We start from the raw sequence: 14,770 nt of genomic DNA, 5'->3' as shown, positions 1-14,770 counted from the left end.
GGATGAAATTATTTTTTTTTTCTTTTCGGAGCCTCAAATTCGAGATATCATGATTATTTCTTTATCGTTTTAATTTCGTTTCTGTTTACTTCGGTTTATAGTTTGACACTTTCTATGTACAAAGATCGAAAGTTTACCACATTGTAACCCCCCTGGGTAAAAGCAGTGCCCGAGAGTCAACTATCACAGTATATTAAGACTTCATAGGATCATTGGATGCCTGCCGTTGTAAGGTGGCACTAAGTATGAGTAACAATAGTGAAGCATCTCTATCTACGAAGCGAACTTTAAGCGACAGGTTTTCACATCACCATTTAACAATTTGAGGTAGAAACCCATTCGCTTCTATTTATTGAGAAAAAATAAAAGTGATCTTTGGTTTTGGGTGCCTATATCTGTGGGATTAACAATCCTCTTCACTATAGGTACAAGGTTTGCTGTATTTTAGGGAGGGCTAGTCAAGTACATCAGTTACAGACATTGAGCACTTGTTTTATCGACATTTGAACTCAGAACATGAAAAACTGAATGAAATGCTCCTAAACGTTTTGTCTGGTACGATTTTACCACATTGCAGGACTAATATTTCACCTTTGATACAAGGCCTAATATTTTGGGGAAGGGGACTCGTCGCTTTTATCGACCTCAGTACTTTACTGGAACTTCTTTCATCGACACCGAACAGATAGTCAACCTTGTCAGAATTTGAACTCAGAAGGTAAAAACGGACGAAACACCACTAAGCATTTTGTCCGGCGTGCTAATGTTTTCGCCGAGTGTAGGACAAAAGCACCATAGTTAAAGTGCAAAAGTGGACAAAAGCTCCACGGTTATATTTTTCGATTAGTTTTGGTTTTTTTCATTTTTTACTTGCTTCAGGCATGAGACCGAGGCCGTGTTGGGGCACCACCTTGAAGAATTTTTAGTTGACCGTATCGACCCCAGAATTTTTTTTTCTTTTTACTTGTTGCGACCATGCTGGGGCACCATCTTGAAGAACTTTTAGTCGAATGTAACGAACCCAGAATTTTTTTTATGATTTTCAACCAGCACATTAAGTTAAGCCTAAAATGGCATTGTTTAACCTGTCTTTCTCTGAAGAAATTCAAACTAAAATCCAGTGATTAAGAATCAAAATTGTTGGCCTTAAATTGCTTATATCAGTTTTGTTTTTATGTTTACATGTTTTAATGAGTGGTCACTTATAAATGTATGGGATACAAGAAAAGCACCTAAATATCTTCTAAGAATTATTCCAAATCTCCACAGTGTCTATGTACGGTATAATATTCGAAAGTCATGGCGAAGAAAATTCGAAAAATTCCCGTCAAATCGGAGAATATCTAACTTACTTGTCGTCCAAATTCGAAACTCCGCCGTATTTTCTTCCTTCTGCTATTAGCTATTGAATATTTCACAATTTAAAAAGTGGTATACGTAGTGTATGGTCAATAGTCGATGCAGAATTACCTTGCTTGTCGTGTGTATTTCGATTAGAGTTGTTTAATAAATAATAAGGAAGGTACACTTCTAGCGTAAGTTTGTATAAAACAATGTTAGATGTGTTGTACACAAAACGAATAACTTCTGATTTCTTGATATTTTCTCTCTACATGTCCGAAATCATTACACTGCAAGTATTGCTTCATTATTTTGTACTGTTGCGTCATCTTTAGAAATAAAAATTGGTCAGCATAGTTTTTGTTATTGGAGTTGAGAGAGTCCGAAACGTAGTCAGCTAACAGGTACTCTTCTTGCAAGAAATTTTTCTTCAAAATCGGCCCGATTGTAACTGAGGTTTCTAATAAAATATCTGGTGTTCAACAATCAATATTCTATTCTCTGTTGGAATCCAATCAATATTTTGGCGACACAAATGTCTAATTTGATCATTTTCAAGTTTTAAAAAAATGAAGTTAAAACCGAAGTAAAATGAATAATATCTATTTTCCTCTTCTCTCTAACTGCATTGTGTGTAAATATATCGCGCAGAAAATCGTGTAAAAGCTATAGAGGAGATGTTATACAGATTTTTGTTTTTAATTTAGTCGTGTTTCCTTAATTTCATATCATGTGCCATTTTTCCTTGATTCCCTTTCATTTAACTTAAATATTTTAATTTTTTGTTTTACATTTCTTTCTGATGTCTAGAGATGGATATTGATGCGTATGAGCTTGTCTTATACGCATTGTCTTATTCATTCTGCCACAGCCAAGTTTGTCTTTTAGGGGCTCAAAGAAAATGGGAATGAAATTTCAGAAATAATAGTCACATTCTGTTATAATGCTCCTAATGCATAGAGGAAAGGTCATTCACTTAGCTGATATACTTTTTCTAAGGTAGTGAACATTTGTAAAAAATATATTTTGTTTCAAAGTCAAAACTACAGTAGAAACTCCACATTGAGCACACACACCTCCCTATAATGAAGACTATCATATGATAGGTAATTATTAAACTACTAGTATCCTGTGAAAACTCAACGATTATTTTGAAAACTGTAAGATAAAAATGTATATTTTTCTGAACCATAAGAACCGTGAAATGGTATAAAATTCTATATAAGTAATATTAAATGTACAATCTCAAGATACAGCGTTTCTGAAAGATTCTATATTCTCACGTCTTCTACTTTGTGATTTCATTTTATGTTAAGAGCAAAATCAAAGACATTATCTGTATTATTGTTTCACTACTTTAGTGGATTTATAACAAATCTCAATACGGTTATTTGAAAAGAAAGAAAAAAAACTATAAGAACACCTTACCTTTCTCTTGCTAGTTTTACATCATTTGTTGGACATATTTTATAAGTTCTCAGTAAGCAGACGACAATTAATTCACTAAAGCGCATGCGTTAACTGACAGCTAATGTGAAGTTTGCAAAAACAAAGCATAGTAAACAAACAGCACTTTTCGCTGTTCCGTTCAATAAACAACTTCCCTCACGTTCTCTCTCTTTCGTGCGTGTGTGTGCGTATGAAACTGATTAACTGAATACACTTTGAGATGCAAATTTGCAGATTTATTGTGATTAAAATACCCGTGACTTCAGAAAGAAAAAAACTTTTGAATGTTTTTAACCCACTTTCAGCGTCTGTGACTATCACTCAGTCCCACTTCGTTCGTTGTTTTTGTCTTTTCCCAGTTTGACCAATGAGCCACATTGCATTTCATTACGTGAAAATAGTAACCAAGGGACGTGAGTCAATAAATAAAATCCAGAGTTATCTCGCTTCTATGTAACAGACAAACGTTAAGGGCAACGGAAAACATAAAAAGAAAACCAAGGTTACCTCACATAGATTTTAATGCCAAAAGAATTGGTCAAAATCTATCAGAAGGAGTGCACTGTGGATAAGAGGTGAAAAGGATCATGAATTTTCAGAAATTATTTTTCATAAAAAGATGCCCCGCCCATTCCCACTTTTCGAAAGTCATGGCGAGAGAATATTGGGAAAATCCCATCAAAACGGAGAAAATTTAACTTATGTGGGCGTCCAGATCCGAAACTCCACCGTATTTTCTTCCTTGTACTAATAAATATTCCACAATATAAAAAGCGGCATATATTGTGTATGATGAATAGCTTGTGCAGAATGACCTCGCTTGTCGTGCATGTCTCAACTAGAGTAATTTGACGAATAATGAAGAAGTTACACTTCTGCAAGTGTAAGTTTTTATCAAGCAATGTTCGATGTGCTATACGCTCACTTTAAGATCACCTTATTAAAATTTTATAATGCTTAATGTAAAAATAAATAAGGACTGCAAAGTTTTAAAATAAGAATATTAAATTAAAATTAGATTAAATTAAGAAATTCCTCATTCGTATAGCTGCAAAAATATACCAATAACCATTAATACTGCTCAAAACAATAACATTAACTGATATTTTAAACACATCCGTAAAAGGGGAGAGAGGGGAATTAGAAACTAGGTTAAAATGAGTAAATCCTGATTTCTCGATATTTTCTCCCTACGTGCTTGAAATCATTACACTGCAAGTATTGCTTCATCATTTTGTACTGTTGTTGCGTCATCTTTAGAAACAAAAATTGGTAAGCATAGTTTTTGTTAATGATGTTGAGAGAGTCCGAAACTGGAACCCTCGACGTCGTAACCGACGGAGTGCCAACATTTTGGCTACAATCGTTAATGGTTAAAAGTTCAAGTCGTTTGGTTGAGGTTTTTGTATTTATGTTCATGATTGTATGTATATGTTTTTTTGTTTTTTTTTGTGGGGACTTGAATACATACACACACGCGTGCGCGTGTAAGATTGTGTGTGTATAGTGTGAGAGAGAAAGATGGGTGAGGTGAAATAAAATTTCTTGTTTCTTGCTCAAACGAGAAAATCTCTTTGCAATGGTACCCATTCAGGTTTTGGACGAGCACAAACACGCAACAGCACACACACACACACAAAAGTACACACGGGCCTATAGTAGGAGACATTTGGTGTCACACACTGGTGCTAAATCAAAAACATGATAACCGTACATATATTTTACGTAAGATGAAAACAGTCACATTTACGGGAAAACACAAGTCATTGATATATGAAATAAGTACAAAGAGATGTCATGGGGTGACGCCGTAGTAGGATGGTGAAAATGGGTGCTATGCTAAGAGAAGTAAAGCTGAGATAAGAGGAAAGAATGAACAGGTAAAAGGAGGAGGGGTTTAGCGGTTTATCGAGGGGAAACCAAAGGCTAAGGGTGAACGATGGTAGAAAAGAGCAATGATGAGAAAGCCGTGGAGAACTGACAAAATGAAAAATTGAGAAACTGAAAAACGAAAAGGTAAAAATATCAAAAAACTATCTTAAAAAAAAAGAAAAAAATCAGAAAATGAAATGAAAATGAAACGATGACGAGATATTGCGGTATTAATATAAATATATTTATATGAAGAGTGATGTTCGTTTGAGAAAACGCAGAAAGTTTTTTTTTTTTTTTTTTTTTCTAAGTTCAAAGGTTCAGAAGATTCGGAACTTTAAAAGGCCAAGCGATTTTTGAGAGATGGATTAATAGAGAAATAAAATTCGTGAATAGTTCTTACGATTTCCAAATTCCCTTCGTTACGCATGCTCGTAAAAATGATGTAAGTAAATCATCACTAATCCAAATTCGTTATCGAAATTTATTTATTTATTTATTGGCGAGCTTATATCTCCCTTTTCTGGATCAACAAAATTGGATGAATGGTTGACAACTTCATGAGTATAGAAGTTACCGAGATCCACTTAGGAAGCCCATTCATCAGATATCCAACGTGTTTTATGAAATTCTGGTATATCACTGTCATCACTCCCGCTTTCAATCGCAATTTACTTTCATTTTTTTTAGCACAATTTACTTTCACTAGTTTATGGCAGTAAACTGTGAGTTAGCCAAATTTTAACTGTGTTGTTTTTATTGGTTTACTAGCAGCTAAGCCCGGTTTCACCCGGTCAGAGAGCGATGCGAAGAGAGAAACGAAGACATTAAAAAGAGGAAGAAGTGGATACGAAGTGGTGTTTGGGTGACGGATCTTGGTAGAAAAAAAAGAATGTCATGGTGAGTTAGTAAGGAGAGCAAAGCAAGACTGGACTTACGTGTGCGTGTGAGAATACTTGATCTGTCAGATTCAAACCAACCACTTGCACTGATTGTCCCTGCGCCTTGTTGATTGTCATGGGAAAGCAGTTTGATGGGAAATTGCATCTGTTTAAACTTGTAGGTCGTATCGGAGTGGGTAAGGGACATGGGAGTTATAAGTATGTCTTAGCCAGCGGCCGGTTCATTCAAGATTGTTGCCTACAGAACTCGGGAGCACAATTTTTTGATAATCATCCACATACCATTGCACATTATTGGAGCATCTAAATTCCTTAGCAGCATAATTGGCGTGCCAACTTTCAGATGCAGTTCGTGAGCTGGTAGTTCTGCGAGTCCCCCCATTTGTCAGATTTGTCATGGGCTGGCCGGTCTATCTCAGATACATGGGAAGCTGGATTAAATTTTTCATGAACACAGGGGAGCCGAAATAAATTTTTTCAATATCCAAGGGAAGCCAAATCGCGAAAAAGGTTGAGAAATGCTGATCTATAACGATGGTTTTTATTTAGGCACATCGTAAAAGTAATTATAATGAATTGCTTAATATAAAGAAAAGTATGTGTTTTCAAGCAAATACAGTTAGAAAAAATATTTACCATTTCAAGTCATCACTAAAAACAAAGCTCATCAATTTTTGAATGAAATAATAATTTTATTCTTTTATTCTAAGTTGTAAATTTTGCCCAAGAAATAAAGCAAATAATCACCAAATGCATTGTTAAAAATCTGCAACTCGATAACAAATATCTCCAAATTGATTAGAAATGCATAAATTTAATAATAACAATGTTTTTGAGATTCCGGTTCGAATGACATGAGTGTTTTAGCTTCACTTTTGACACGTAATACTTAAATAGTGTGAAAACAACTTTTTTCACTGCCCTGATTATACATTGCAGGGTAATCCCTTTTCGCAGGAGCTAGGATGGCAATTCCTGATGAAGCAATTACTGGCGATCTGTTGGTACACAGTTTTGCCAGAATTCTATCAGATTGGGCAGATGTTGATGCACCATTTTGCATTATGTTCAAAGTAGCTTCTGGAATGTCATTTTAAACCGGTTGCTTCCTTTCCCCAGCAAGCTCTCTTCTTTGGAGGCATAATCTATGTATATATTAAACAGAACAACAAAAGTTATAATAGATAGCAGGGTCAGTACTTTTCACATATCTGTAATTTTTCAGATTAACACCCGCACGATTACCCAACCCTAATCCTAACACTGACCCTAACATTAACCCAAAACCCTAACCCTGACCCTAAAACTGTAACACTAATCCTAACCCTAACCCTAAACCCTAACCCTGACCCTAAAACCCTAACACCCTAGTGAAAATCGTGGTATATTTACAAAATATCAACGAACATGAGTTATATTTTACTGAATGATTGTGTACTTGCATGTGTATGAGAGAGCAAGAGGTAGGGAGAGGGGGAGAAAGGGCTAGAGGTAGTTAAAAGTTTTCTTATGACGGCTTCTCTTCACTGCCTATTACTTCATTAGAAATCTATGGATGCACTTACGCACATAATAGAGAAAAATTAAACAAATATGGACGACTTGCTCCGAAACACCACCGAGTGGGGAACACTTCTCAAAAATAACCTGCAGTTGTTTCCTTCAAAATTCCTACATGCTCGAAATGTACATACATCAAGGTATATTTGTAGAAAATTTCACGAAAAAATACTCATTTTCCTGGAAGTTAAGAGGAATTTAAGTGGAATTTCCGAAAATTGTCCCCCACCCTCCTCCCAAAAGACTTTCACTGGAAATTTTTGTATATTCGGAATCTACATAATAAATAATATATGCATAGAACATTTCATTAAAAAATATTCATTTTTCTGAAAGTTATGACCTTCCAAAGTCGGTGGGTACAACTCTGTAGTTATGCCACATTGACGAACGTTAATGATTGTGTTTACTTGCACGTGTATACGTTTGCGAGAGCGAGAGAGGAAGAGGGGGAGATAGAGAACGGGAGCAATGTGTATGTTGTTGTCACAGATTACGTATGTGTGGTCGTGTGTGTTTTTACGTATCAATGTTATGAAAAATAGGTAAAGAATACTGAGAAGAAAGTTTAATCTATGACGTTGTATGTATCACTTTCTCTCTCTGTTGAGCGCGTGTGTAAGAACGCTGTCCCAGGTAGAAGGGAAGAAATATGAAAGTTGCTAGAAACAACAGCCAAATCTCCCTTAAATCACACAAAGTAAACGGAATTTTAAAAATCTAAATACTGCACTGGAAAGTTCAGATCGAGAAAATTCCATTGATGTAAAAATGTTAACGAAAAAGTGGAAAATGTGGATTTCTATAAACTTTTAATATAACTTTTAATAAATATATAACTTTATATATTTATTAAATATATATAAATTTTAAATGCAGACATCTCTTACCAAGAGGAATGAATGCTTTATTGCTTCTGACTAAAAAAAGAGAAAAAAAATGAACCAGAACAGAAAATAAAAAGGCTTCACACAGACACACAACTTCAGCTTTATATATTAAGATAAAATATACCACAAAAGGATAATTATGTTAAAATGAGTGAATCTTAGTAATTACAAGTCTCCATTACAAGTCTCAGAGTATTATTTACACTAGACGTTTGGAATCCCTGAATGTGTATAAAAATTTTGAGGTGTGCTGATTTATAAATAGACCATTAAGCTTTAAAATATACTATTAAACAGTAATTAACTCAGTTTAATTAACCCTAGTAATCATTTACATAAAACGATAATTCTGTTTATCAAATATAAGTAGTTAAGGAAAAAAATGATGATTTATTTGTAAGTTGGATAAATATAGCAAGTCGTATCTATGTGGTTACTCCGTTATGCAATGTAGCTTTTGTTTACTTACAGATCCAGCAACTTTTCCGTTATCCTTTTGCTCTCAAATAACTCTGATTCGTTTTTGATATAGAATCTATATCAAGATTTAAAATTCTTTATTTATATTATAAATAAATCTTTACTGTTTTATTTTTTAAGTAGTAATAATTTATAAAGAGACTTATATACTTCCAGCACCGGTTTTTGGAAGGGAGATAATTTATGAATTGTTATCCAGGGGAAACAATTGAAGGACATTTCTTACTGGTTTTGAAGATCGCGAGATTTAAGCATGTTTTCTTTAAGGATTTTTATTGGAACTATACGTAACGTTGATAGATTTGGTTTTATTTTAACACAGTCCTGTTCTTTTTCCTCTTCGAGAAAGCATTTCAGCAACACACTTCCAACTACAGAAGAATCTACAGACCAATCGCCCCACGTCCAGACTCGCGGACCTTTACCCTTGATGACGAGTCGTCAACTGAATTATCCCAGCAAATCCAAAGAAGGTGTACAAACATGGCTTGAAACTCTAAATACCATTGATAATGAGAAACTCGGAATGGTTGATCTCCATCCTGATATATTCGCTACATTTCCTCGTTTGGATGTTATTCACTCGAATATTAACTGGCAGAATAAATACAAACTTATTCGGTATGATTGGGAACCAACTCGTGCGGAGATGCGAGGAGGAGGCAGAAAGCCGTGGCCACAGAAAGGTTTAGGTAAAGCTAGACATGGTAGCAACAGATCTCCAATTTGGCTGAGAGGTGGACGAGCTCATGGGCCACGCGGACCTGAAAGCTTTTTTTATATGCTACCAACCCATGAACGAGTTTTAGGCTTGAGATCTGCTTTGAGTGTTAAGTTGGCTCAAAATGATTTACACATTGTCGATTCCCTAGAAATTCCTACAGATGAACCTGACTATATTGAAAGTTTGTTTGCTTCTAGGTTTTGGGGATTTTCTGGTCTTTTTATCGACGATACAGATTTTATGCCGCGGAATATTTCTCTGGCTTTGAACAAATTAAATCACTTCAACCTAATGCCTGTTTATGGACTTAATGTTTACAGTATGTTGAAGCATGAAACTCTTGTGTTGACTCTGGCAGCTGTAGAAAAAATTGAAGAGAAATTGTTATTTCAACTTTACAAGACTGAAAAAGAAAAGAAAACTGTTGTAGGATATTGGTAGCCTCTGCGTGTGTGTGTGTATATATATATATATATATATATATATATATAAATTTTGAACTAAACTTCTCATATTCAATATATATTGCTAACTAGATTGAACACATATTTGTCTCCTATGATGTAACAGGTTAATTGTTTTTACCAAAAAGATGTCCGTGAGATAAATATTACTGTATATACATACATGTGTGTATACAGACATAAAAATATTTTTTGATTATTTTGTAGTCATATGTTGCTTTATTTGCTTCCATCGTATTTTGGTGACTTTTTCTAATATTTTTGAGTTGAATATTGTTTCCTTACTTTCCCAGTTGGTGTATTAAAGGCAAAATATCGCGGAAAGAGATGACTATAATTAAGCGTTATCGTAGTCCTCTATTTAAAAGTTTGACGCTAATTGAGATTCGCACTCAGGAAACGGTAACTCTGTAATAACTTTGTGTCTTGCGTATCTCTTTAGCTTTTGTTTCACTCATTAGACTGCGGCCGTCATAGGGCATCATCACCTCGAAGAGTTTAGTTGAACAAATCGCCTGCAGTACTTATTTTTGAAAGCCTGGTGCTAATTCTATTGGTTTGTTTTGCCGAATCGCTACGTTACTGGGACGTAAACAACGTACTACCAGTTGTCAAACGGTGGTTGAAACAAACAAACGCACACGTATATATGTATATAGTAAATTTTACTGCTAGCGTGTTCAGCAGTAAAATATATTGGCCTTGTAATTTATTATCTAAACATATATAGATAGATACGCAGAAACATATGCATGTTTGCAATATCATTATTACTGTTACTATTTCTAGCATTTCTATTATATACATATGTGCACGTTACGTGTGTATGTTTACTGGTATTTCAGCCATGGAAGTAGTGCTTCTAGGCGCAGACTGTTTGGCTTAATAAGGTCTCTTTATAACCAATCCCAAAAGCAACCACTGCATGGTTGCCTTTAGTATTGTCCTGGTGTTTTCTACTGTAGCCTCTGGCCAGCGAATGTCTTGTGACTAAAATTGGTCGACAGTAACTGCACACCCTTCGTGTGTGCGCATATTATGTATGTGTATATATATGTGTGTGTGTGTATTTATCTCTCGTTGCCTGGCAACTGATTTTGGTTTGTTTATATACCTGTATCGTAGTGATTCTGCCAAAACTGGAATAGGAACCAGGCTTAAAATATGTACAGAGTGAAGCCAGATTTCTCATCAAGCAGTCAATAATGAGAAATTATCAATCCACTAACAAATTATGAGTAAAAATAGACTATGCTGCTCTTTGACCTAGTGGCACACCACAATGTGACTACGATCGAGAGAGAGAGAGAGAGAGAGCTGCACCAACACTCAGTTGAGTCAGCTTGGTCAGTGTGAAATGAAGTACCTTGCTCAAGGAAACAACATGCTGTTCAGTCCAAAAAATGAACTCCTGACATTCTGAACATGATCCAAACACTAACCAACTTAGCTAAGTATCTGGATAGCATTTCTTAAACTATAATAACAGTTACAACCCTAACAGTCTCAGTAACTTTTTTTAGTTTCAATCCTACTTTGTGACATCTTGGGCAGGTATCTTTATGACAGCCCCAACCCATGAAACTGTTTAGCAGCCTATCATACAGATTGTACTTTAATTCTGATTCAGCTGAAGAGTTTCATTTATCCTTTTGGTGCCAACCCATCTCAGACCACCACTCCTGGTTCTATGATAGAAACTAAATTTAAACCTTCCATCAAAATTTCGTGTTAATTTATGTTCCAAGCATCAACTTAATGATAACAAAAGTATTTTATTAAATTCTTGATTATTTTCAAAATTAATTGAAACAAAGACAATTTATTCCAACAGAAATATGGTATTAAATGCTGAAGTCATTGGAAATTTATTTACCTGAGAAAATTTTTTAAAAATCAAACTAAGATTGCCCCTGGTACTGTGATATTTATAGCCTGTTTTGAAATGATCTTAATCAAAATCTTCCTTTAAAATTTCATGTCATTTTGTGTTTCAAACACCACTTTAATAATGTCAAAACAATTTTACTAAATTCTTCAAAGTCTGTAACAAAGGGTTAAATATTGTATGATACTATCAGCATATATGTTCTCTACTTCATCTGAGATTGCAACTGGTTCTGGGATACAAAGCTCCTGTTTTAAAATGATCTAAATTGAAATCTTCCATCAAAATTTCATGTCAATTTCTGCTCCAAACACTACCCTAATGATAACAAAAGTTATTTTACTAAATTCTTTATTATTTTCAAATTAATTGAAGGTAAGGCAGTGTGTCTCAAAAGAAATTTGGTACCAATGGGTTCAGGTTACACATGGGGGCTGTACCATGACATTTGCAGGTCCTCTGAGGTTAGTGAGATCAATACAGTTAATGTTCCTTATAAATAGTTGCATGTTGAAGGCTGCAGGAAGGGATTTAGAGATGGCAGATATTGAGTGGACATTGTGATTGTTTTTAGTCCCAGAACAGCTCTGGTTGAGCAGAACTGTAATCAAAATCAGCGAGTGTTTCATTCCTTTTCTTAGGACAGTAGGATGTGGTTTGATGGAATTTATTTCTAGTAGGTTGGACAAGTGCATATTAACAAGTGAGGGTAGACAATATCAGTGAGGAGTGAGTCAAGAGTACTTTAGTTGAGGTCACTAGATCAGCATCTGAGAAACTACTGTAGTCATATTAGAGAATATGGGGAGGCAAAATATTTGTGGTCTGGCGTTTAGGTTAGAGTGTATTGGTCAGTAACTTCTGTGAATGGTTAAAACAATGATTAGTGTGGATATAACTGCACTCAGCTTGATGAGGTGGCTGCATGGAGGACAAGGAAGAAAGTGTGTTACACAAAAACTGTACCAAATTCATGAGCACAAAAACAATCCTTCAATGAGGTTATGCAATGTTGTCTTCTTCAATAACAGCTTTTTTCTGTCATAGGGTATTTTTTAACCCAATATTTTCCATTTTGTTGTCCAAAGCTTTATCTACTTCAAGTTCCAACTGTAAGGTGATACACTTCATATCAAGGTTTCTGAAATAAAATTTAAAGCTCTTATATTGTAAGTGAACTACTGTTCTCACACGTAAAAACAAAGTTTCTAAAATATAGAGAAAATTCAGAAGACTTGCTTTGGTATAATGATAGTACATATGTTTTAAGCAAAGAAAAATTTCCTGTCCAAGAGGTTTTTTTAACCCAATATTCCACATGCTATTTTGTATAGCTTTATCTGCTTTAAGTTCCACCATAATAAAATAAAACATCTTCATCATTTAGTGTCCATTTTCCATGCTGGCCTGGGTTGTATGGTTTGACAGGAGCCAGCAGACCAGAAGACTATGCCAAGCTCTTTTATCTACTTTGACATGGTTTCTGCAGCTGGATGCCCTTCCTAACACTAAGCACTTTACAGAATATACTGGTTACTTTTCACAGGGCACCAGCAAGGTCATCATGTATAAAGACCCTTCAACAGAGGGCAAGATTATACTTATCTAGAAAGGAAGGTGGAAGAGAGTTAATATCAAAAGAAGACTGTGTGGAGTTAGCCAGAATAGATATAAACTCCTATGTAGGTAATAGTGAAGAAAGTTTATTAAAAGCTGTTAGAATCACAGCAAGACATAGGGAAACCAAAAACCCAAACAAAGTTGAAAACCAGAAAAAAGAACAGAAATTATCTGACTGGCAGGAGAAGCCTTTGCATGGTAGATTCCCAAAGATAGTTGCAGCAAATAGTAGTGGTGAGACATGGTTATGGTTGCAGAAAGGAAAGCTGAAGAGCAAGACAAAAAGTTTGTTAGTAGCTAGATTCCCAATGTAAATTATGCAAATCAAAAGAGAGAAGTGTTACTCATATAGTAAGTGAATGCAGCATATTGGCATAAAAAGAATACAAGAAAAGAAATAACAACCTAGAGAGAGTAATCCACTGGGAGCTATGTAGAAAGCAAGGATTTGAACATACTGATAAATGGTATAAATATGAACCTAGTAAAGTACTAGAAAGTAAGAAATACAAGACGTTGCGGAACTTTATCATTCAGACTGACAGAATAATAGAAGCTAGAAGACCTGATTTAGTAGTAGTAGTAGTAGTAAAGAGAATAGAAAGTGCCAGATAATTGACTTTACAGTCCCAAATGATGAAAACCTTATTATGAGAAGTATAGAAAAAATAACAAAGTATCAGGACCTAGCTATTGAATTACAGAGACTATGGAAAGTGCCAGTAAAATGTATCCCAGTAGTTATAGGTACATTGGGAACTATCCCTAAAGATCTGAGCAGATGGATAGAGGATTAGGCATAAAACCCAGTTTAGTACAGCTCCAGAAACTAGGGTTATTAGGGACAGCTAGGATACTTTAGAGGGTTCTTGACATCTAAGGTTACTTGTAGCCCGATGTTAGGATGTTTTCTTTTCCAACAGTCTAATCTGTTGAGTGTATATGTTAATAATAATAATCTTTTCTACTATAGACACTAGGCCTGGAATTTGTGGGGAGGGGGATTATTGATTACATCGACCCCCAGCACTTGACTGATACTTAATTTATCAACCCTGAAAGGATGAAAGGCAAAGTCAACCTCTGCGGAATTTGAACTCAGAATGTAACGATGAGTGAAATACTGCTAAGCATTTCGTCCAACATGCTAATGATTCTGTCTTTATTGATGATGATAATAATAATAATAATAATCCTTTCTACTATAGGCAGAAGGCCTGAAATTTTTGGGAAGGGAACTAGCTGATTACATCGACCTCAGTGTGTAGCTGGTACTTTATTTATTGACTCCGAAAGGGATGAAAGGCAAAGTCGACCTTGGCAGAATTTGAACTCAGACCGAAAAGACAGATGAAATACCGCTAAGCATTTCACCTGCCATGCTAACGATTCTACCAGCTTGCTACCTTCTATTATAATTATTATTATTATTATTATTATTATTATTATTATTATTATTATAATAATAATAATAATAATAATAATAATAATAATAATAATAACAACAACAATAATAGTAATAATAATAACAACAATAATGAAGATGAGAATTATTTCAAATTGTATTTTTTTGCCACAAG

At 34.8% G+C, this 14,770-nt stretch overlaps 1 protein-coding gene and 1 long non-coding RNA gene across 2 annotated transcripts in view; one reads left to right on the top strand and one right to left on the bottom strand.

Moving 5' to 3' along the window:
* Window positions 1–8,654: 8,654 nt before the first annotated feature.
* LOC106878320 (large ribosomal subunit protein uL4m) lies at window positions 8,655–9,881 on the top strand. The gene has a single exon (XM_014927510.3). The coding sequence runs from the start codon at window positions 8,748–8,750 to the stop codon at window positions 9,657–9,659; it is 912 nt and encodes a 303-aa protein (XP_014782996.1). The 5' UTR covers window positions 8,655–8,747; the 3' UTR covers window positions 9,660–9,881.
* A 1,652-nt stretch (window positions 9,882–11,533) lies between these two features.
* The window catches only part of LOC149133121 (uncharacterized), a 32,401-nt gene continuing 29,164 nt past the window's right edge, over window positions 11,534–14,770 (bottom strand). The window contains exon 3 of the long non-coding RNA XR_016243883.1: window positions 11,534–12,711. This is a non-coding gene — a long non-coding RNA (uncharacterized LOC149133121). The remainder of the gene's footprint in view (window positions 12,712–14,770) is intronic.

This window comes from Octopus bimaculoides, chromosome 12, assembly GCF_046866305.1.
Source record: "Octopus bimaculoides isolate indiv1 chromosome 12, ASM4686630v1, whole genome shotgun sequence".
Taxonomy (NCBI): Eukaryota; Metazoa; Mollusca; class Cephalopoda; order Octopoda; family Octopodidae; genus Octopus; species Octopus bimaculoides.
The sequence above is the reverse complement of the archived record's forward strand: the minus strand, read 5'-3'. Positions and strand labels throughout refer to the sequence as shown.

Coding starts and splice junctions, on each gene's coding strand:
- LOC106878320 (XM_014927510.3), top strand. CDS start 8,748: ATGTTTTCTTTAAGGATTTTTATTGGAACTATACGTAACGTTGATAGA.